At 64.4% G+C, this 23853-nt stretch overlaps 1 protein-coding gene across 1 annotated transcript in view; it reads right to left on the reverse strand.

Moving 5' to 3' along the window:
* PLEC (plectin) overlaps positions 1-23853 on the reverse strand; it is a 74563-nt gene that overhangs the window by 45053 nt on the left and 5657 nt on the right. The window contains exons 2-25 of the mRNA XM_064154335.1: positions 16451-16512; positions 14856-14945; positions 13164-13241; positions 12974-13066; positions 12217-12383; positions 10898-11013; positions 10702-10808; positions 9874-9993; positions 9208-9303; positions 8446-8573; positions 7389-7482; positions 7158-7312; positions 6289-6619; positions 5621-5698; positions 5036-5197; positions 4548-4652; positions 4019-4114; positions 3804-3929; positions 2955-3107; positions 2530-2684; positions 1869-1995; positions 1606-1789; positions 1002-1159; positions 67-245 (exon numbers count right to left, since the gene is read on the reverse strand). Of these exons, the coding sequence (XP_064010405.1) occupies positions 67-245; positions 1002-1159; positions 1606-1789; positions 1869-1995; positions 2530-2684; positions 2955-3107; positions 3804-3929; positions 4019-4114; positions 4548-4652; positions 5036-5197; positions 5621-5698; positions 6289-6619; positions 7158-7312; positions 7389-7482; positions 8446-8573; positions 9208-9303; positions 9874-9993; positions 10702-10808; positions 10898-11013; positions 12217-12383; positions 12974-13066; positions 13164-13241; positions 14856-14945; positions 16451-16512 (3160 nt within the window). The remainder of the gene's footprint in view (positions 1-66; positions 246-1001; positions 1160-1605; positions 1790-1868; positions 1996-2529; positions 2685-2954; positions 3108-3803; positions 3930-4018; positions 4115-4547; positions 4653-5035; positions 5198-5620; positions 5699-6288; positions 6620-7157; positions 7313-7388; positions 7483-8445; positions 8574-9207; positions 9304-9873; positions 9994-10701; positions 10809-10897; positions 11014-12216; positions 12384-12973; positions 13067-13163; positions 13242-14855; positions 14946-16450; positions 16513-23853) is intronic.

The following is a 23853-nucleotide window of genomic DNA, read 5'->3' on the forward strand; positions in this document are numbered from 1 at the left end:
AAAGGAAAAAGGGGAAAACAGGGAAAAGGGAAAGGAGAAAAGGAAAGAGGCAAGTGGGATCCTCACTTCTCCAGGTAGATGCTGGACAGGCTGTAGACCTGCTCCATCTTCTGCAGGGTGAGCTCCAGCTCGGAGCGCAGCAGCGGGGCTGAGCCCACCTGCTCGGGCTGTGCCAGCACCTGCTCTGTGCGTTCGCTGACCTTTGCCAGGCTCTTCTTGATGCCCTCCAGCTCTAGGTGGATTTGCTGCGGGCACAAGAGAGGTACTCACTCCCTGCCTACTGCCACCAGGGTGGGTGGACAGGCACCAGATCAGTGAGGGGTGCCCAGGACCCTTGTTTTGGGTGCCAGTGTCCCTGTTCTGTATGACAAGGGCTCAGTGCCAGTGTCTCATTCTAGGTGCCAATGTCTCTGGCCTGGGTGCTCAGGGCCCTGTACTGAGTATCCAGATCCCTGTTCTGGATGTCATTGTCCCTGTTCTGGATGACCAGGTCCCTGTTCTAAGTGCCAGAGGTGCCAAAAGCCCTGCTCTCAGTGCCAGTGACCGTGTTCCAGGTGCCAAGGTCCTCATTCCGGGTGCTCAGGCCTCCATTCTAGGAGCCAATCTCTCTATTTTGGGTGCCAAGATCCCTGATTTCTGTGCCCAAGTCCCTGTTCTGGGTGCCCAGCTTCCTGGTCTGTGTTCCACAGGCAGTAACAGTCCTGTTGAATACCCATGTCTCTGTTCTGGATACCACTGTTCCTGTCCTAGGTGCCCAAGCCCCTGCTCTTGGTGCCCACATCCCCATCCCAGATACTCATATTTTCACTCTGGCTGCAGGTATCCCCATCTCTGTTCTGGGTGCCTAGGGCCTCATTCTAGGTGCCAATGCCCGTTAATTCTAGGTGTCCACGTTCCCATCCCAAGGGCCCAGATGCCTGCTCTCAGTACCCATGTCTTCTTCCTGGGTGCTCAGGTCCCTGCTTTTGACAGCCATATTCCCGTCCCAGGTGCCCGGGTACCTGCTGCTCGCTCTGGCGCTGGGCGCACTCGCGCGCAGGCTCCTTGCCCAGGGGCAGCCGCACCTTGGTGACCGTGCGGCTCTCGCAGCTCTCCAGCTGCAGCCGAATGTCCCTCAGCTGCGAGATGTGGCTTCGGCACAGAGCCTCCTCCTGCTCGCCTGGGAACACCGCGGGCACCTCAGACACCGCCAGCGACATCCGCGGGGCATCGGCCCCGGTGCTAGCCCCAGGGACACCCATGGGACATCAGCCACGGCCAGGGACACCCAGAGGACATCGGTCTCAGTGCCAGCCGTGGGGACATCAGCCACGGTCAAGGATGCCCGCGGGGCATCGGCCCCAGTGCCAGCCCCAGGGACACCCACGGGACATCAGTCCTAGTGTCAGCCCCAGGAACACCCACGGGATAGACAGCCATGGCCAGGGACATCCAGGGAATGTCAGCCATGGCCCTCAGGACACCAGGGGACATTAGCCCCAGTGCCATCCCCAGGGACACCCAGGGGAGATATCAGCCCCGTCCTCAGGGGCACTTAGAGGACATCAGTCCTGTCCTTGGGGATATCCTGAGCACCAGGCCAGGTGCCAGGCCCAGAGGTGTCACCTTTCTCTTGGGAGCGCAGCAGCTTCTGGTACTTCTGGGTGCAGCTGGCATAGTCACGCTGTAGCTGCTGGCACTCTCCTGGCTGGAAGCCACCTGCGTCCTGGCTGAGCCGCAGGAACTCCTGGTAGTGGGCATCCAGCTCCCGCAGCACCCGCTGGCACTCCTCTGCGGGCAGCGAGCGGAACTGGGGGGCACAGGCAGCCGTCAGACCTCTGCCACTGCCATCACAGCACTCCCAGGCCCCCCCGGTGGTGGGCACTCACCGTGTGCGGGGTCCAGGCCTGGATCTGCTGAATGTGGCGCCGCAGGCACTGCCAAGCCAGCAGGCACCGCAGGTCCTGGTGCTGCTGCTGCCAGAGGTCCAGCAGCTGCCGGTGGGAGGCTTCCAGCCTGGGCAGGGGGCAGCAGGAGGGGGTGAGAGGTAGCACCCCCCGGCAGGGTGGGGAGATGAGGAGGGCGTGAGGGATAAGGAGGGGAAGAAGACCCCTTGGCACTGTGGGGACACCATGGCAAGGGGAGGAGCTGATGGGGCGTCACCAGCTGGGCACACTGGGGCTGCCGTGGGGCTGGGGAGCACACGGGGGTGCAGAGGGGCTGGGGGTAACCCCGTGGGCGCTGCAGATTGGGGGGTCACCCTGTGGCCTGAGGTCATCCTGTGGATCTGGGGGGTTCAACCAATGGATCCATGAGTCTGAAGGTTACACCGTGGGTCTGGGGGCACCCCACAGGTGCTGTGGCTCTGAGGTCACCCTGCAGATATGGGGGTCACCCCCTGGGCTTGGGGTTTGCACAATGGGTCTGAGGTCACCCTGTGGGTCTGGAAGTTCCACCATGGGTTTGGAGTCCCCTGTGAGTGCTGTGGGTCTGAGGTTCACTCTGTGGGTCTGGGGTCAACCCGGGGGTGCCATGGGTCTGGGGTCTCACCTGCGCACAGCCTCCAGTGCCTCAGGGTTTGGAGGGGGCAGCAGGAAGCAGACTGAGGGCACCAATGCCTCACTGCCCCCCGTGCCCTGCACCCGCCAGCGGTGCCCCTGTGCCTGGCTCAGCAGGGTGCAGGCATCGCCCTTGTGCACTGTGATCTGTGGGGGCATCAGAGTCAACTCTCTCCCAGTAGTGCCCCCCCGTGCCTTCCAGAGCCCCCAGTACACCCCAAAGTCCCCCAGTGACTCCAATGTCTTCCAGTGCCCCTCTGGTGCCCCCCAGAACCCCCCACTGTCCCCTCAGTGCTCTGCAGAGCTCCCCAGTGCCCTCTGGAGTCCTGCAGTAGCCTCCAGACCTCCCCCAGAGCTTCCCAATGCCCTCTCAGTGCCCCTCCCGAGCTCCCCAGTGGCTACCGGTGCCCCTCTAACCTCCATCTGTTTGTAGTCGCAGACAGCCTGGAGGGAGGGACGGCCCTGCAGGGGGGTGTCCGGGCTGCGCGGCTTCAACTGAACGATGCCCTGGGCACGGCGGGCAAGGGCCCCCAGCTGCACTTCCAGTTCTGCCAGCTGCTCCTTCTGCTCCTGTGGGCACCGGCAGGTCAAGGGGGCACCGGGGGAGTCCCATGGCAAGCACTGAGTGGGGTTTGGTTGGGAGGAGGCAACAGGGATCAGGGTGGGCATGAAGGGGGCACCCCAATAGGCAGGAGTCCTCTGGAGGGGACACAGCTGGGGAAGGAGTGGCAGGGTTTGGGAGACACAGGGATGACCCTGGGGTGGGGTGGAATTGGGGAGTCTCCTGGGGAGGCTGCAGTAGGGCTGGGGGTCCTGAACCACGGTGGGGGTTTGCATGGTGCAGCCATGCAGCAGTGGGGTGCAGTGGGACTGCAGACCCTTCGTAGAGGGGGTGCAGTGGGGCTTGGGGTGACCATGGAGGTCTGCCATGGGGCTGGGGTCCCAGGAGGTTGCTCACGGCACAGTCCTGCAGCAGTGGGGGGCAGTGGGGCTTGGGGTGCCTCGGGGTCTGCAGAGAGTGCAGGGGTTCAGTGACTCCGAGGGTGACTCTGGGGATCCACAGTGGGGCTGGGGGTCCCCTGGAGGGGCTGCAGTGGGACCAGGGGTGATCCAGGGGGTCCACAGTGTATCTAGGGGATGACCCCGGGGATCTGCCATGAGGCTGGAGATGCAGTGGGGATGAAGGTAAGCTGAGGGGGGGGCGCACAATGGGTCTGGGGGTGACCCTGGGGGTCCACAGCAGGTGTGGAGCGTGGAGGCACGCACGGAGCAGTCCTGCAGCAGGTCCTCCAGGCGGGTGACGGTGACGCCGCGGTCGCAGGTGAACTTCCTCCTCATGGCCTCCTCTGTTCTGCGCAGCAGCTCCTGCGTCTCCTGCACCTCGGTGAAGAACTGCGGGGGGCGTACAGGGGTTGGCACCGACCACAGCGGCTGGCACCGACCCCACCCTGCCCCGCCTGGCTGTGCCTGGCGGTGCCTACCTGGAAGTAGGCACTGTTCTCCTTCAGGTGCCGCTCAATGCAGCAGCAGAGTTGGAGCATCCAGCTCCACTGGGTCTGGAGCGCTGCCAGGAACGCCTGCGGGCACGGGCACGGGCGCTAGCACCGGCACTGATACTGCCGATGGCACTGCCAACGGCAATGACACCGGCACCAGCACCACCAGCAGCATCAGCAACAGCACCACCAATGCCAACAGCACCGGCACCAGCATTGGCACTGCTAATGGTACCACCACCACCAGCCCCAGCACTGTCAATGCCAGTGGCACCAGCACTGGTGCCAGCCAACTGCTTGCACTGCCGCAGCTCCACAGTAGTGACTCACATCAGTACCCTGCTGTGCCCAGTGCCCCATGCCAGTGACCCGCAGCAGTGCTCTGCTGTCCCCACAGCTCTGTGGAGCTGTGCTCCAGAGTGGCCCAGTGCCCATGCCCCACACCCCATCACCATGACTGGCTGTGCTCTGGCTTCCCAGCCTCTCCAACCCCCTGGATGCCCGCAATGCCCACCTCCAGTGTCTGCCTGCCTGGGTGCTCCTCCCGCAGCAGCCTCTCGCCAGTGCTCTGCAGCTCCTTTACCCGCCGCTCCCGCAGCTCCAGCTCCCGCATCAGTGCCTGGCACCAAGGACAGCACATCAGGTGCTGGCACCAGCCCTGGCACCAGCATCTGCCCCTCACCAGCGAAGTCATCAGAGGAAGGACCACCCGCTCAAGCTCCGAGATAACAGAGATCAAGGCACAGCTGGCATGGGGGGTACAGCTAGCATGGGGGGCACACACCCACAAGGAGAGGGTGGCACAGTGGTGGGGTGGCATATTAATCCAGTGGCATGGTGACATGGCTGGGATGGCCAAAAGGCATCCCCCTGCCCCGTGATTTGGGGGCACCTCCAAACTCTGTCTCCTCCACCCAGCCCAGAGGGACAGGAAGGGTGTAGGGTGTCAGGGCAGCAGGTGCCAGGCTGTCAGCGGGCACAGAGTGGCAGGCTGCCCTGTACCGAGTAGCTGTCCTTCTTGGCTGCCACGTTGGGGTTGTGGTGGCTCCAGTCAAAGGTGACCTCCTCCTCCTCACGCTCGCTCAGCCACAGCAGCTCCTTGGTGGCAGCATTGATGAAGCTCTGCAGGCTCTCCAGGTGCCGCAAACGCGACTTGGACGAGGTCTGGGGTGGGCACAGGGGGCACTGAGCCTGTGCTCTCTGCCCCATAGTGCCTCATATCTACTCACACATCTATCCCATCATCCTCTGGCCCACAGCGCCTCACATCTGGCCCATCATCATCCTCCCCCCACCACTGCCCCACATCCCTGCCCTCGTCCTCCTCCCCACCATCATCCTCCTCCCCCCACTGCCCCACATCTGTTTCCATCCTCCCCCCATTGCTCCCCATCCTCCTCACAGATCTGCCCCTACCATTTCCCCATGTCCTGCTTCCCTTCCATCACCTCCTGCTCCCTCCAGTGCCCCCCAGTTTCCCCTCTGGTGCCCCATTGCCCCCCCCTCCTGCCCCCCACCCCGTTCTCCCTGCCTCTCAATTCCCCCCATGCCCCTCATCACCCCTAGTGCCCCTCAGTGCCCCCTCACCAGCAGCTTCCCATACTGCAGCTCCAGTTTGCCCAGACACTCTCGGTAGGCTCCGCGGGACCCAGGGGTGAGCTGGGCCTGGGGTAAACCAAAAGTGAGTGTGGGGACACCCACACGGCCCTGGGGACACCCCCAGCCCCATGGAGACCCCCAGAGACTTCTGGAGCCCCCAACAGTGGCTCTGGAGAGGGACCCTCATTCAAAGGACTCCCTGGAGTCCCCCAAAGGTGGTCTTGATGACCCCCAAGAGCAGGGACAGGGGACCTAAGGGGCACAGGGGGCATGATGGTCTTGTAGGGCATAGGGGGCATGGGGTACATGGGGGCATAGGGGATATGATGAGCACAGGGGACATAGAGGGTATCAGGATCTGGTGGCACATGGAGGGCACAGAGGACAGGAAGGGCACAGGAGACATGGGGAGCAAGAGGGGCACAGAGGGTATTAGGAACTTGTGGTAGCACAGGGTGCACAGTGGACATGGTGGGCCCAAGGAGCTTAGGGGCATGGGGAGTAAGAGGGACAGTGGTATCTTGCAGGGCACAGGGGACATGGTGGGCATGGGGGACATTGGTATCTTGTGGGGCATGGGGAGCATGAGTGGCATGGTGGGCACAGGGCTGCTGGGAGTGGGTCTATCCCCAGTGTCACGCCACAGCAATGCCCACCTCGTCAGCCCGTGCCCGGTCGATCTTGGCACGAAACTCCTCGATGGACTGGTGCAGGCCGCGGTGGCTGCCCAGCTGCGCCTCCACGGTGGGCAGGTCGACACCCCACTCGGCTGCTGCCAGGTGCTGCTGGTTGTCCTCCACCCATGCCATCAGGTCCTGCAGGTAGCGCAGTGTCCCCTCCTCCAGCTCTGCCCTCGGCCGCTGGGGCACTGCTGCCGTCGTCGTCACCGTCGTCACTGCTGGCACCACCGTGGGCACTGCGCCCGACTTGAGCCGCAGGTTGTACTCGGTGCGGATGGCGACCAGGCGCTCATGCAGGCGGTACACGCTGCGGGGGGCACAGGTTGGCACAGGCTCAGCAGGGGCACAAGGGATTTGAGGTGGCACAGTAAGCTGGGACACGGAGAGTATGGGGGGCACAGGGGACACAGAGGGCACAAGGGACATGGCTGGCAGAGGGAGAGCAGTGGACATGGGGGGCAATGGGAGCACAGAGGACGCGGCAGACTTAGGAGATATAGAACACATGAAGGGCACAAGGAACATAGGGGCACAGAAGGCATGGCAAAGATGGGGGGCATGGTGGGCACTGAGAACATGAGGCCAGAAGGCACATGAAGGGCACGGGGTGTGGGCACAACTGCCAGGGTGGCTGTCACAGGTGCAGATGAGTTTAAGGTGGGTGCAAGGTGGGTGCAGGGTGGGTAAAGGTCATTTCATGGTTGGCATAGGGTGAGTAGGGGGCACAGCAGGCACACACCACTGGTACATCTGCTCACTCTGTGGGTGCAGATAAGTACAGGGTGAGTTCAGGGTGAGCAGAGGGAGGGTACAGGTGGGCAGAGGGTGGCATGGCGGGCACGCACCGGCGGTACATCTGCTCGCCCTGCGGGTGCCGCCCATCCTTCAGGGTCTGGACGTCGTTGAAGAGCAGCCGGATCATGCCATCTGCCTTGTCCAGGTCCCGCTCCAGCTCTGCTGCCCGCTGTGCCGCCTTGCCCGCCGCCAGCAGCCGCACATCCTGCACACACACACAGTCAGGGCACGGCGTGAGGCACAGACAGGAACCCCCCACCCCGTGGTGCCCCCACACTCACGGCCTGGAGCAGGGCATCGGCCTGGTTGAGCTGCTCCTCGCACAGCCCTGACTCCATCTGCAGCTTGGTGACCACACGCTGCAGCCTCTCCAGCCTGTGGGCACGGCGTTGGCACGGTGTTGGCACACAGGCACCAACCCTGACCACACAGCACAGCTAGTGCCACATGGGGTGCCAACCCCATCCATGGCACAGCTCCTGCCCCACGGGGCACATATCCCAGCTGTGGGAGCCAGCAGTGCTCCCATGCCGGCCCAGATCCTGTATGGCCATGGCACGGATCCCATCCCTGCCGGGCACGGATCCTGCCCGTGCACAGCCCTGATCCCACCAAGCCCAAATCCCACCGCGGCCTGGCACCGTGCCCATCCCTGTACAGCCCTGTACAGCACAGATCCTGTACATTCCTGGCACGGATCCCATTCCCTCAGCCGCCCTGATCCCGCCCAGCCTGGCACCAATCCCATTCGCTACACATCCCTGATCCCGCCTAGCCTGGCATCGATCCCACTCCCCGCCCGGATCCATCCTACCGCCCCCCCCAGAGCTCGGTGCCAGCCCAGCCCCGATCCCGGCCATCCCATTCCTGTCCCACTCCCTTTCCCATCCCACCCCTCACCCCATTCCCACCCCACTCCCACCAGCGCCGTGCCCAGCCGTGCCGTGCGGTGCCGGTCGGTGCCGCGCTGGCGTCCCGGAGCCGCTGACTCACGGCCCTGGTGGTTCCGTGGCCAGGGCCGGGGGGGAGGCCAGGACACCCCACCCAGCCCAGCCCAGCCCCGTGCTTTGGCTGCGGGTACCCGCCCTGCTGCCCGCCCTGTTGCCTGCCCTGATGCCCAGCCTGGTGTCCATCCCGCTGCCAGTCCTGCTACCTGCCTTGATGCCCACTCCAGTGCCTGTCTGTTGCCCATCCCAGTACCTATTCCAGCACCCACCCCAATGTCCGCTCCTGTGCTCACTCTGGTGTCCACCCCTGTTGCCCACCCTAGTGTATTCAGTGCCCACCCCAGTGCCCCCGCCACCGGTGCCCGCCCCGGTGCCTGCACTTGGCACTGGCCTCTCGAACTCTGCCCGCAGCAGCTTCTCCCGCTCCAACACGGCCACGTGCAGCTGCCCCCATTCCTTCTCCACGTCCAGCGGGTGGTACCCGGGTGGCACCTTCAGCTGCCCCGACTGCACCGCACCCTGTGCCCCACAAACAATCACAACCCGCAGCTGGCAGCCGCAGGGCCCCGCAGACCCTTGGCACCCCCCACATCCTCTCAGCCCCGTGTAAGCCCCAGAGCCCTGAGACCCCCGGGACCCCCAGTTCCTCCCCCCCACCTCAAGTCCTCCAGGACCTGCCAGCACACAGGGACCCACAGAGGACCCTCAGTCACTCGAGACAGACAAACTCGAGCCCCTGCCCTCCCCTCAGCCCCCCCCCCCCCAGAATCCCCAGTTCCCTCCCGGCACCCCAAGACCCTGGACCCCTGGGACTCCCCGTAGCCCTGGGACCCCCAGGGCACCTCCAGCACCTTGGGACCCTTAGGACCCCTCAGTCCCCCCCGAATCCCCAGTTCCCTCCTGGCACCCCAAGACCCTGGACCTCAGACTCCCCATAGCCGTGGGACCCCCAGGACACCCCCAGCACCTTGGGAACCTCAGGACCCCTCAATGCCCCAAGCCCCCTGGCACCCCTGAGTCCCCCCAAACCCTTGGGACCCCCAGTTCCACCTAGCATCCCAGGACCTCCCAGTGCCACAGGAGCCCAGTTCCCGCCCAGCACCCCAAGACCTTGGACCCCTGGGACCCCCCGTTCACTGCTGTGCCCGCACACCTCCAGGCTCTGGAAGATGGCCTTGGCACGGTTCTTGTCGGCCTCCTTGGCTGGCAGCTCCGTCTCCTTGAACTTCAGGAACTGGCGCCAGAGGATCTGCCAGGGACAGGGGGCAGCTGAGGGGGCAGCGGGATCCCCAGTGCCAAGTCCCCCCGGCTCTGGCAGCGCCCCCCATCCCCCCAAGGCTCTGTGCGTGCGAAGCGGGCAGGAAGGAAGGGGCCGGGTGGGAGCTGGCAGCTGGCGTTTGCCAGGGTGAGTCACACAGGGCTGGAAGGGCTGAGTCAGAGGGGGCCCCCCCTACCCCCGCCACGCGGCTCTGCCACGGCACCGCCGCGGCGCCCAGCCCCCCGAGGCCCACAGCGCCCCACGGACAGGCCGGATGGACCCGCTTGGCACTGGGGTGGATCCAGTTGGTGCTGGCATGGGCAGTGCCACGGTTGCCATTTGATTTCCCAGTTCCCAGCACAGCCGGTGCGAAGCAGCACCAGGGCTGGGGCTGTGCCAGCCTGGGGTTGCCCGCGCCGCAAGGACTCGCCGCGGCATGAGCCCAGCCCACGCTTGGGTCAGTGCCCAGCTGGGCTACGGCCAGGCTCTTTCCCGGGCAGCGGCGCGGCTCAGGCAGCACCTTTCATCGGGTGCCAAGGCACGGTGGCACCGCGGCCTCACCTCCACCTCCTCGTAGCTGGCAGGGAAGCGACGCTCCTCGAACTGCACCGTGTGCTGGCGCTGCCACCGCAGCAGCGCTGTCACCACCTCGTAGTACTCCTGCCAGCGCAGCTGCAGCTCCTGTGGGCAGTGGGCATGCATGGGCAGCAGGCTTGGCACCCCTGTCCTGATCCCCTATGTCTGGCATCCCCAGACCAGGGCCCCGATCTTGGCACCCCCAACTGCTACTGCTGCAGCTCCTGTGGGCATGTACAGAAACCCCAGCCCAGCACCCCAAGCCTGGCACTTCCCACCTCCTGTCACCACAGCTGCAGCTCCTTTGGGTATTGGACACATCTGGCACCCCAAGCCTGGTACTGCCCCAGACAGGCACCCCAACTCCTGCCACTGCAGCTGCAGCTCCTTTGGGTATTGGACACATGTGGCACCCTGAGCCTGGTACCCCTCAGACAGACACCCCAACTCCTGCCATTGCAGCTGAAACTCCTGCAAGACAGTGGGCATGTGTGGAGCTGGCTGCCCATGCAGGGGACAAGTGGCATCTGCAGCCTGACACCTCAGACTGGCACCCCCAACTCCTGCCACCACAGCTACAGCTTGTGCAGGCAGCTGGCATATGTGGGACCTCCACCCTGGCACCTCTGGCCTGGCACTCTCAACTCCTATGAGAGTGTCTCCAGCTTCTAAGAGCAGTTGGCATACATGGGACCTCCAGCCTTGCACCCCTGGTCCCACCCCCCCAACTACAGTCACCACAGCTGCAGCTCTGTGGGTAGTGGGCATGTCTGGGGCTAGCTGCCAAGGCAGGGGACATGTGGCACGACTCACATTGGCCTTGACACCATCCTGCACCTCGGGTACACGTGGCATGGCATCGTAGAGCGAGGAGACGTAGGTGATGATCGACTTCTCGTCAGGCTGTGGCACATCCACGTCTGCCAGGGGAGAGTGAGGGGGTGAAGGTTGGTGTGGGGGGTCTGTGGGTGACCCCCACAGCCTGGCACAGCCCTGGCAGCGCGGGTACCTTCAGGGTCTAGCAGGCGGGTGACACCCAGCTCGCGCTCGGCGATGGTGAAGGCCTGGTCCAGGTTCTCCAGGTTGCTTTGCCGGAAGACTCGGTTCATGTCGATCAGCATCGGCCTGGCATGGATGGGCACAGCTCAGGACCGGCACAGGGACCCTGCCTGCAGGGGGAGCCCCCTGGGACCACCGTCACACCCCACTGAGGCTGTTGGTGGCACCCACGCTGCGGCCAGGCACCCACACCCTGGGCTCAATCATCATCGGTGGCACCAGCAGCTGGCAAGACCCACAGTGGGCCAAGGACACCGCAACAGCCCCCAGCAGGGTCGCCCAATGGGGCAGAGACCTCTAGGGCTGCTGGCATCAATCACACTGCTGCTGGGCACCCACACTCTGGGCACCAGTAGCACCAGCAGCTGGTAAGAGTCACCAGGAGCCAGGGAACCCCCCCAGTAGCCCCCAGTAGGGAAACCCTAGTGCCCCCCATGAGGGTGCCAGCTCCAGCCCCACCAGTGCCTACAGCTGGCAGAGCCGCAGGTTGTGCTGCACTGAGTAGAAGTGCCTGTGGATGCCAGTGGGCACCAGGCATGACAGGATGTCCTCATAGACCATCACCACCTGCTGTCCTGTGCCCCTGGCATGGCTCATGCTAAGCCCCAAACCACACCACAGTGCCACCTGGCATGCTGTCACCCATTGGGCTTCATTGTGGGACCCAGACAGGTGCCACTGTCAGGGAGCTGTGGCCACAATCGTGGCTTGGTGTGGCGTGTGGCATGGCCTGGCACAGCCTGGCAAAACTCAGGGACCTCCTCTCACCACTCCCAGGCATGGCACCACCTCCTCCCAGTTGTGGTCCCCAAAAACCCACAGCAGCTGGGGACCTGCTTACCCATGCCCTGGCATGCCACAGAGGGTACCATGCCCAGCACCCTGAGGGGCAGCACTCAGGACTGGGAGTTCAGGACAGAGACTGAACCACTTGGCTCCTGGTGCCACCATGGCACTGCTGGCACAGGCCAAGGGATCAGGGCTCAGTGAGAGCACTTGCCAGGGTGACCCCAAAATGGGATTAGCACAACTGGCAGTGCTAATGCCAGCCCCACATATGGCATATGGTGGCTACTGAGAGAGGCCAAGTCATGGCAGGAGCAGAACCCCAGGGTGGCATCATCAAGGATATTACAAGGGACAAAGCTGGTGGTGGCCCTGGGGTTGTGTCTGTGGCACCTGCAGGAACACTGGTGGCACGTGAGGTAACAGAGAGCGGCACAAAGGACAACGCTGGCACCAACACTCCCACTTGCCATTGGTACCCACTTGTGGCGGTGGATGATGGCGTTGAAGAGGCGCCCGTCGCGCCAGCTGCTGCTGAAGTTGTCACACCTCAGGCCCTGGTAGTCCTCCACCATGCGCTGGGACCAGAGCAGCAGCTTCTCCTTGGCTGTCATGTCCTCCGACTGCCCGCTCACCTGGATGTCTGAGATCTGCCCGCCGTGCCCGCGGTGCCAGTCAGCAACCGCCTCCGCTGCATGACCCCACACGACCCCATTGTTCCCCGCATCGCTCTGAGCTGGCACCAGCGAGCCCCCATGCTGGAGGAACCCAGCTCCTCCATGTCACCAGCACCACTACTATGAGCCCCAGGCCCTGGCATGGCTTGGTCCTCCCCTTCTCCACCACAGATGGTGGTGCCCTAGCCCAGCAACTGCCCCATGTGGGCACCAAATACCAGCCTCCTGGCATCACCAGCACTGCCACCTCTCCTCGTGGCATGGCATAGGGTGCTCACTATCTTCCACTTCAGCTGGTAATGCCCCAACCACACCACTGCCCCGTATGGGCACCAAGCTGGCAACAGGGAGCTTCCTGGCACAGCTAGCATCACTGGCAGTGTGGTGTGGCAAGTTTGCCACCTTCTCCGCTGCATCAAATGATGCCACAGCCCACGGGCACCAAACTGGTGCTGGGGAGCCCATCCCCAGCCTCCCAGCACTACTGGCATCACCAGCACTGAAAGCACCATGCCCCTGCCTGGCCGTGCCAGGGAGGGTGCCAGTACTGGTGCCAGGCTCACCTGGAAGTGGAGGATGATGGTCCAGATGAGCCCCAGCGTCAGCTTGGGGTTGCCATCGGCGATGTCATCATTGCGGATGTTCACCAGCTTAACCTGTGGGCACAGGGTGCCAGTTGTGGGTGTCACTGGGACTGTAGTAGAGCCCCAAAGGGTGCCCAGAAGCATCCTGGCATCCCCTCACACCCCTCACCTGCCGATGCTTCAGGTAGTTGAGGGCGATCTGGACGTTCTGCAGCTTGTGGAAGCGCATCCGGCCCTTCTCCCGGGGCTGCGGGCACACAGTGCAGTCAGCGGGCACTGCCAGGCACAGCAGCACCTGGCACAGCCATGGCAGCACACAGCACAGCTATGGCATTGCCCAGCACAGTCCCACCAAACCACCCACACCAGGCACCACGGCCACCTCTGCGCCACCAGCTGTGCCACACATGCTGCCACCAAACACCCTTCGCACTTTGTCCCTGTGCCAGGGCTGGGACATGCCTGCCACTGCCACTGCCATGCCACCATCTAGGGCCAGCTGGGCTTGGCCACGCCACTGGCACAGCACAGGGCTATCAAGGGAAGCCAAACACAGCGGCACCATAGGCAAGAAGAGCTCGGGCATTGGGCATCCCACTGTGGCAGGGAACCAGTGCTGGCACCTGGGCCTGTGCCCCCTGTGCATGGGCACCATGGCTTTTTCAAGCCAGTGCCAGCCAAGTTTCCACCACACTCTGTCCGGACAGTGCCCACACACCAGGTCCTGCCAGGAAGCCCCTGTCTGTCCCGCGGGGCTGCAGGCAGGAAGCTGCTGGGCACAACAATGGTGTCCACAGACAGAGTTGGCACCAGATCCTCCACCACTGCTTCCTGGCTCCACATCAGACCCATGGCATGGGCACAACTGGTCACATGGCACAGACAGGGTCAGCCCCATGGCATGAGCACAACCAGCCCCATGGCACAGACACAGGCAGAACCAAGGTGTGGGCACAGCCCAGCCCTGTCCACGGCATCCCAATCCTGCCATTGGCAGCTCCTCATCCCACCTGTGCCATGTGCTGGCTGTGCTAGTGTCAGTTGTCAGATGGGCCAGGGAGCCTGGGAGTGCCCCTAGTGCCCCATGCCCAGCCTGTCCTCAACCCATGGTTGGGCTGCATGGGGGGAACCAGACCTGAGGTCAGTGGTTGTGGTGTCAACCTCCTTATCAGATGACCCAAGAAGCTAGGTGCCAAGTGGCACCTCTTGCTATAGTACTGGCAGCCCTATTCCAAGTCCCTGTTCCATGGCACCAATCCCAGCAAGGTCATGCTCCTATCTCAGTGCCACCAACAAGGCCTGGCACAGGGTACTCCCCTCTCCCATCAGCCCCACTGCCACAGCACCCAGTGGTGCCACCATGTCCCCATCTGGCACCACATGTTCTGGTGCTTCTCCTGCCCACCAGGCCGGGCTGGTGCAGCCACAGTGGTGCCAGGGCACCACCCGGGTCAGCGCAGGGGGAGCTGTGCCATGCAGAGTGCCAAGGACAGAACCACTCACCAGGCGCAGGGTCTGGATCACGTCGCGCTCCCTCGGCTGCCCAGGCAGAGCGACAGAGAGGAAGAGGAGGCAGAGGCGAGGGGCACAGTCAGGGCACCGCCGGTGCCAGGCACCCGCCAAGCAGAGAGAGACCCCAGAGCAAAGGGTTAGAGGCCAAGGTGGCACCAGAGAGATGCGGCATGGAGAGGGCACAGCAGCACGGCACGATGCCAGCAGCCGGCCAGGATGGAGCCAAGGTGGGGAGATGCCAAGCAGGAGAAAGGTGGACGACGCCAAGCGGGAGGAGGGTGGGCGATGGATGCGGGGGAAGCGTTCGGGGGCACACGCAGCAGCAGCGATGGCATCGGGTGGCACCTACCAGGGTGTCCCCCGAGAGCACCTCCAGCAGCGAGATGAGGTTGTGCCCATCCCGCAGGTCCTCATACAGGTCGTTGACATGGCGCTGTGCCTGCAGGCATGGAGATGACATCACTGGGCACGCCGGGCCTGGCACCCCCTTCTCTGCCTCCCTACCCCACAAAAATGGGAGTCATGCCCCCCACCCCATGCCATGGTGCCCACACACATCCCCAAGCACAGACCAGTTGCCACCAGCACCCCATGTGTCCCATCCTGTGCCAGCAGTGCCAGGCTGGGGCTGGCATTACTCTGCCACAAGCCAGGATCCAGCAGCCACAAGTGATGGACTCAGTGCCTACCATGTCAGCAGCCATGGAGGAGTCAGACCTGGTGCCCACCACATTGGCAGACATAGGAATTGGACTAGGTACCCACTGTACTGGTACCATTCAGGGTCAGACAAAGTGCCCACCATGCCAGGGATTGGACTCAGTGCCCACCATGTTGGCAACCACAGAAACTGAACCTGGTACCCACCATGCTGGTACTATAGGGAGGGGTCAGACATGGTGCCCACCATGGTGCCCATGCCAGCAGCCATGGAGGAGTTCAGACCTGGTGCTCACCTTGTTGGCAGACACAGGAATTGCACCTAGTGCCCACCATGCTGGTGCAAGGGGGGTCAGACATGGTGCCCACCATGCCAACAGCCATGGTGAGGACAGAGGAAGAGGAAGGAGGAAAAGGAAGGAGGAAGAGGAAGGGCACAGACCTACCTCTGCTCGCCAGTGCTGCATGGGGAGAGGCAGAGAGAGACAGTTAGGAGAGAGGTGGAGGGCACAGCCTGGCATAGGTAGCAGGCACCGGCACCCACCCCAGGCACTGGCACCGCTGCCACGGTGGCACCACTGCTGTGAATGGGGACCCAGAGTCAGGGAGTGGGGGCCGGGAGACGTCTCGGCGCGTGCCAGGCGCCAAGGTGGGGCTCTGGGGAGAGGCAGGGGCATGCTGGTGAGCCCCTAGCGGGGTTTGCCTGGGTGCGTGGCACAGGTGGCACTGGGACAGGAAGAGGAGTCATGGCTGGAGATGAGAGAGCTTGATGGCGCAAAGGGGCATGGGGCACCTTAGTGGGCCCGGGCAGGGTGCCAGCACCACAAAGGGCACTGCAGCAGTGCCAGGGCTGGGAGGGGTGGGCAGGGAGCTTGGCAGAGAGAGCAGCAAAAGACAGGAAAGGTCCTCGAAAGGTCCTCTGGTGCCTGAGGCCAAGGCAATGTCCCCACCCAGTGCTGGCACAGCAGCTTCTGGCCTGGCATGATGCCTGGCACAGCCACAGCACAGCACAACCCCCCAGCACAGCCGGGCACGGGAAGAAGAGAGGGGGATCCCTGGCACTATGGCAGGCTTATAGTAGAAGAGGGCAGAGACCCCTGCACCAGGGTGCCAACCGCAGCCCTGACCCTGGAAGCACTGGCATGGACAGCTGGTGCCAGCACTGTGCCGGGGCCTCCACTGCCCAGAGCCTGTAGTACTCTGTCACGGCAGGGATGAGGCTGGGGGTTCTCTGACTCTGGGCACTGCTGCTGGCACAGATGGCACAAGTGGCACACGCTGTACCTTGATAAGGTGCTTGTTGACCCATTTGGTGAAGGTTTTCTTCTGGACGCGGTCACGTTCATCTGCAAGAGAGCAGAGGGCAGGATGAAGGCTGGCATGGCATGGCACAGCTGGCAGAAGTAGCCCGAAGCAATGAACCATCATGGGCATTAGCCACAGTGACTCATGGGGGGCAGAAAGCGGCTCAGAGGGACCAGCCTCTGCATGCCTGCACCACAGCCCTGGCAGTGCTGGCACGGGTATGGGCTGCCCAGCCCTGCCCACCTAAACACAGCGGAGAGCCTCAGGGGCACCCCAGAGATGCCCTGAGTGGGGCGGAGACAGGACTGGGATCAGTTTGTACCAACGTGGCCCCAGGCACCATGCCCCCAGGCACTGTGCCATGGTTCTGAGAGAGATGTGGATGGTACCAGCATGAGCCCATGAAGCATCTGCCCCGGCACAGCCTTGGCACATCCGTAGCACAGCTCTGGCACAAGACTGGCACAGCCCCAACAGGGCCGTGGGGCACAGTTGCTGCCCTGCGGAGTGAGGAGGTGCCATGGGGCTGCCCGACCTCATTCTGCACTCACCCAGCCCAGGGTGATGGGTACAGACAGGGCCCTGGGACCCCCCTGCAGGGTGCCTATGCTGTGGGCAGGGTGTGGGCAGGGTAGGGACATGGTGCCCTCTGGCAGGGTGCACGGGGCGTCCCCATGGGGCTGTGACTCATGGGCACTCCCTGCCTGCTGCCCTCTCATCAGGGCACAGGGATGGGTGAGGCCCAGCATCCCCTATGCCCACCCTGGTTCCCCCAGCCCAACACCAGAACGGCAGCTGCTGGACTCTGTTCAGTGCCAGAGTGGGCATAGTGGCATTAGGGGACCTGGCAGACAGGGCGATGCCACCACCCCCTGCCCATACTGCAGCACCCACACCCACGCCCCTGCCCACCCTGGCCACACTGTGGCACCCATCCCCATCCCCTACCCACGCCACAGCAAGGCCCGGATGGCACAAGCTGGGTCTTGCCCGGCCTGGAGCATGCTGGGATCTGCCCAGGCAGCACCCAGCACCTGGCACCCAGCACGCAGCTGTCCCAGGCAAGCGCACTGGCACCAGAGCACAGCAAGGGACACTGGCGCACATTTAGCACCCTGTGCCCATGGCTGGCAGAGTGGCAAGGCCAGGGTGTGGCAGTGGCACAGGAGGAAGGAAATGTGGGGTGCAGGGGGAGCGGCGCTACGCCCTGGCAGCACCCACAGAGGCCTCGCCACCCCAGTAAGCTCCAGCTGGCAGCGCCCACCCTGCAGCACCTGAGCGGCGGCGGCCGGGGAGAGCCGCGGCAGAGCCCCGAGCACGGGCAGGGTGTGGCAGGAAGGGCTGGCACCGCCGCCAGCGGCGCTGGGAGCAGTGGTCGGTCTGGCACCGCTGCAGGCACTGCTGAGGGCACCACTGTGGGCACTGGGACCCCAAGCCCCACGGGGTGGCCACAGATGCCCCGCAGATGCCCCACGGCCTGCCCAAAGACGCGGGTGTGCCCCACAGCCTGCCCCATAGCCGCCCACATAGCTGCCCCTCTACCTGTTCAGGGCACCGCCCAAACATGGGAGTCTGCCCCACAGCCTGCCCCACGTCCTGCCCCACAGCCTGCCTGGGGACACCGCTCAACCATGGGGTCTGCCCCACAGCCCATCGTGGGGACACCGCCCAAAGATGGACCCCACATCCCTCCGCCCCACACCTTCCTGCCCCGCGCCTCTTGCCCCACATCTCCTGCTCCTCACTTCCCTGCCCCTCATTCCCCTACCCCACACCGCCGGTACCTTTCCTGCCCTCCGATGCCCGCAGCACTGCCAGGTAGAGGTTGTCCTCCGAGCCACTTCTCTGCCCCATAGCGGGTCCCTGCCCCACAGCTGACCCCTGCCCCACGGACGGTGCCTGCCGGGGGTCGCGCAGCCCTGGCCGGGACATGCTGACGGTAGCTGAGACCCGACGTAGCTCGGTTCGCCTCCGGCCCCCACCCCAGGGAGGGGCCCGGGGACCCCTCCCCCCCCCGCCCTATAGATCCCGCCCCACAGGAAACCCACGGCCGCCCTTAACTCCTTCGGCGCCGGCAGCTCCCGCCGTGGGGCTGCGACCCGCCCGGGGGGCACTTCCCCCAGCGCAGCCCTGGCAGCTGGGGAACCCCCCGGAACCCACAGGTCGGGGCTGTGGGACCCCACAAGTCTGCATCTGGTGGGACTCAGCATCCACAGCCCCTCGGCACCGCCGGACCCACACCCCAAGGGCTCAGAGCCCCCAAGGCTTCGATGCCGGGGGCCGCAGGAACCCCAGCCCTGATCGCTGGGGGTACCCAAGGGCTCTCCCCCGCCTCATAACTAGGAGGTGCACGACCCCCACCTCGGGGTCTCAGGATGCCCGGGTCCACAAGGCTGGGGAACCCCATCCCACGGCCTGGAGCTGCAGGACCCACTCGGTCCCACGCCGCAGGACTCCTGAGCTGACGAAGCCGAGGGACTTGGTACCCCCAAGTTCACACGCTCAGCACCCCCCCGTCCCCACTCAGGGGCCAGAGTCCCCCAGGCTCCTGCCGGGAGCCCCAGGAGACCCCAGGTTTCGTGCTCAGGACCCCCAAGTCCTGGGGACCCCCTGGATGCTCACCCCAGAGCTGCCAGACCCCGGTCCCCAGACCCGAGGTCTCTCAGCCCAGTTCTGCAGCCCAGCAGGCTCAGGACCCCCATCTCGGAGCTCAGGACCCCAAAGTTCACATCTCCCATTCCCCAGACCCACACTCGGGGGGCTCCAAGACCCAGAGCCCGTCCCAGGGGAGCTGAGACTTACGGACCCCACAGGCAGGGAGGTTCCCGTCCCCACGCCCACGCGGCTCGGGCACTATGCCAGGCGCAGGGCACTGTGCCAGGCTTCTCTGCCCCAGCGGCGCTGCCGGGGACACATTCCGGGCGCTCCAGTGACACCAGCTCAGACCAGCACCCCCAGCTCAGACCAGCACCCCCTCAGTCACTCCAGCTCCCCATGTGAGCACCCACTGCCGGGGCACGGCCGAGCCCCCACCCCTGAGCCAGGGGACCTCGCGGTGGCATAGGCACCTCAGAGTGGCACAGGATGCCAGGAGGAAACAATCCCGCTCCGTGGGGCCGTGCCACAGATCATCTCTTGTCATCCAGACACCGAGTGGCACAGAGACCTTGGGATGGTATTGGGACCTCAGGCTGGCACAGGGACTTTGGGGTAACAGAGGTCTCAGGTGGCACGAAGACCCTGTAGCAGCAGCAGCAGCAGCAGCACCCATGTCACCCACCATGGGGGTGCCAGCAGCCAAGGAATGCGCACCCGCAGGCACCGCGGGCCTGGCTCCGCCCAGCCCAACGCCCACTCCCTGCCAACGCCCGCACCGTGCCGATGCCAGCAGCCGCGGCCCGGCCCTTGCGTGGAGTCCAAAGGGACACGGGAGGTGGCACCATCCTGCCGTGACTCAAGTCGTACCCTGCCTGAGCGTGGCGCCACAGGGTGCACCCACCAGCGCCCACCTCCCTCTGCCAGCACCCATCTGTGGGCCGGGGGGGTCCCGCTGCTCAGATGGGCCTGGCAGTGCCCGCAGAGCCGGCTTGGTGCCTGCTGGGGAAGAGCCAGGGCAGCCACTATGGAATGCAGGCGGCACCGGGCAGCACCAGGCTCCACACGCACATTTTCCACCCGGAGCACAGCTGGCACTGACACATCTGGCACTCGCACACCTGGCATGTGGAGCCTGGCTGACGGCAGCACTCATCAAGGGGCAGGGACATTCCGGAGCCATTGCTCACCAAAGCCACAAGTGGGCACCGGGATGAGGGGAAAATCAGGGCGGAAATGGCATTGCCAGGGTGGCACTGTGCCAAGCCGGTGCTGCCTCATAATGCTCCAATAGCACCTGGGCACTGCCATTGCATGTCCAGGACTGGTACTGTGCTCACATGGGGCTGGTTGAACTGCTCCATCTCCACCGGTGCCAACCAGTGTGCCAAACTGATGCCAGCTCAGGAGAGATCCAGATGGTACAGCTAGAGCTGCATTGGTGAACCCCAAGTGTCACAACAGCCACCGACACCAGTGCCACCATGGCACCTCCAGCACAACAGAAGCAGCGCAAGCACCACAGCACGAGAGCAAGAGGCACAAGTGGATGGCTCTGGCACCCTCTGGCACAGCAGCTGCTCCTCAAGGTGAGGCACTGGGGTAACCCCCCCCCCCCCCCGACCCTGCCTGGTCACACAGCAACTGCCAGCAACTCTCTGCCAGCACCACCACCCTGACATTGCATCCCCAAGCCAGTGGTGGCCTCACAGCCTGGCACCAACCCCTGAGCTGAGCTGTCACAGGGGTGCCAGACCCCAGCTGGTATCCCAGAGAGTCACCATGCCTGGCACAAGGACATGGGCTCCTCTCACCGATGGATACTGCTGCCACAGGAACTGGTGCCCCCGGGCAGGGTGTGAGGGTGGGGTGGGTGCTTTAAAGAGATGCTGAATGAAATGCTGGCACAGCCCCTGGCTTGGGTAGAGCCCCAGCACAGGCAGTTGCCAGTCCAGCTGAGCCGGACAGGCAGGAGCTACCACAGCCCCTAGCACCAGGCCCCGCAGCTGCTAGCACGCAGCTGGGCTGGCCCAGTACCCTCCCACGGCTCCTTGCCGCCGGCCAGAAGCTGGCACAGGCTGTGGCACCCACCAGAGCTGGCTCAGCACTCAGCACCCACTCTTGTGGGCACCTAGTGTCCACAGCACCTCCTCATGTGGGCACCCAGTGCCCTGGCACTCAGCACCAACCAGTGCAAGAGTGTTTGCCAGGTCCGTGATTGCCCCAGGGCCTTCCCTCTGCCCACTGCTGCAGGCATCCCTGGCACAGCTCCTGCCGACGCGGCCCAACCGGGCCAACAAGGCCACAGCACTCAACAGCTGCTGCCCGCCAGAGGCACGGGATGGACCCGGCTGCACCCGTGGGTGGGAGGTACCTCAAGCCAGCCCAACCAGGATGCTGCTGGCAGGATGCCCATGGCCACAGGTGCCCAGCAGCAAAGTCCCCCTGTGCATTGGCAGGATGGTGCTGGCATCCCAGTTCAGGTCACCTCAGTTTGGTCTAGTTCAGTCCACCTCAGTCTGGCCCTGCTTAGCTTACCCTGGTTCAGCCCAGTTGAGCCCAGTTCAGCATATTTAGCCCAGTTCAGCCCAGTTCAGAGCCCAGTTCAGCCCAGTTTAGCTCAGCTCAATTTAGCCTAGTTCAGCTCAGCTGAGCTCAGCTGAGCCTAGTCCAGCTTAATTTAGCTCAGTTTGGCCCAGCTCAGCCCAGTTTAGCCCAGCTCAGCCCAGTTCAGTGCAGCTCAGCCAGCAGTGCTCAATTCAGCTTAGTTTAGCCCAGCTCAGCCCAGTTCATCTCAGTCCAGTTTAATCCATTCCAGTTCAGTCCAGCTAGGCCCACTTGAGCCCAGTTCAGTTCATCTCAGTTTAACCCAGTTCAGTCCAGTTTAACCCAGCTCAGCTAGGAGCCCAGTTCAGCCCATCTCAGTTTAGCCCATCTAAATCCAGATCAGGCCGGTCCAGTTCATCTCGGTTCAAAGTCCACTTCAGCTCTGTTTAGCCCAGTTTAACCCAGTTTAGCACAGTCCATCCCAGCTCAGACCCCAGTTCAGCTCAGCCCAGCTCTGTTTAACCTAGTTTAACCCTGTTGCACCCAGTCTAACACGGGTTAACTTAGTACAGCCCAGTCCAAGCCAGCTCCCTGCAGAGCCCAGTTCAGCTGAACACAGAGCTGAGCCTGGTCTAACCCGGTTTAACCCAGTCCAGCCCAGCGCAGAGCCGAGCTTAACCCAGTCCAGAGGCGTCCCTGCCCACGGCAGGGGGTTGGAACTAGGTGATCCTTGGGGTCCCCTTCGACCCTGACAGTTCTATGGTTCGAGTCCAGCCCAGTCCACAGCCCAGCCCAGCCCAGCCCGGTCCAGCATAGTCCAGCCCAGCTCAGCCCCACTCCCGGGGGCGGGGTTCCTCTGACAGCCCCACCTCCTCCGCCCCTCCCGCTCCCCCGTTCCCCCCCTACCCTTGCCGGGACTCCCGCCAGTCCCTGGGTGTCCCCCGACGTGCAGCGGCCCCGGGACCTCCCCAGGATCCCCCGAACCTCCCGTTCTCCCACGGTCCCGCTCTGTCCCGGTCCCGCTGTCGGTGTCGGGGCCCGTCCCCGTCCCGGTACCGGTGCCCGTCCCCGTCCCGGTGCCCGCCCCGCCGCCTGCCCCGCTGCCCTCGATCCCTACGCACCAGCGCAGCAGAGGCGGGCGCTGAGGAGCCGCCGCCGATCGGACTCGGAGCCGCCGCTCAACCAGAGCCTGGGGCTGGGGGGCGGTCGCGGGGGGCTGCCCGCCATGGCCCCTCCGCACCCACGGCACCGGCACCGGGAACGGCAACGGAACGGAACGGACCCGCCCCAACACAGCGCCCCGCCCCGGGCGACACTGGGACCCGCCCGCACCCCAAAAGCACCCAACCAGGTCTTCCGGCAGCACTCGAACCCCTGGACCCCCTTCATGGGGACCCCCGAGACCCCTTTCACCGGGACACCAGGACCCGCCCAGCTCTGGGACCCGCCCGCACCCGGGAGCTGCGAGCACCCCAAAAACACTCATACCGGGACCCCGAACAGACCAGGACGCCGAGCAGACCGGGACCCCCTCCATCGGGACCCCCTCCATCGGAACCCCTGGCACCCCTCAGCACCCTGCACTCCATATCCAGTGCCCCCTCCCTGAGCCTCCCCAGCCCCCGCACCCCACATCTGGAACCCTCCAGCATCCCCCCGCCATGCCCCGGTGCCCCCTGGTGCCACCTGTCCCGCAGCAGCCGCAGCAGCAGCAGCAGCAGCAGCAGCGGCGGAGCCAGGAGGGCATCGTGTGTCCGGGGCCGCGGGTCCTGCTCGGGGGCCGGGCCGGGGCCGGTGACTCAGAGCCCGAAGCCGCCGCCAGCCCCGGGCGGAGCCGGGACCCTCTCGGGACGGCCCCGAACACAGCGGAGTAGGAAGAGTGGAGTGAGCAGGGCACGAACACAGGGATGGGGATGGGAATGAGCGTGGGCCACCGGGCATGGGCGTGCGCCACTCGGCACGGTGATGGGCATGGGCATGGGCCACTAAGCATAGGCATGGGCACTGGCATGGGGACAGGCATGGGAACAAGCGTAGGCCACCAGGCACGGGCACAAGCACGGGAATGTTCTGCTAGGAGTGCAACACTGGGCATGGGCACGGACTTGGGCATGGAGACAGGCATCAGCCACTAGCATGGACATCAGGTGTGGGCATGGACCACACAGCATGGGCATAGACGCAGACACGGGCATGTGCCTCTGAGCATGGGCACAGGTGTGGGCCACCAGGCATGGGCA

This window comes from Pogoniulus pusillus, chromosome 14 (genome assembly GCF_015220805.1).
Source record: "Pogoniulus pusillus isolate bPogPus1 chromosome 14, bPogPus1.pri, whole genome shotgun sequence".
Taxonomy (NCBI): domain Eukaryota; kingdom Metazoa; phylum Chordata; class Aves; order Piciformes; family Lybiidae; genus Pogoniulus; species Pogoniulus pusillus.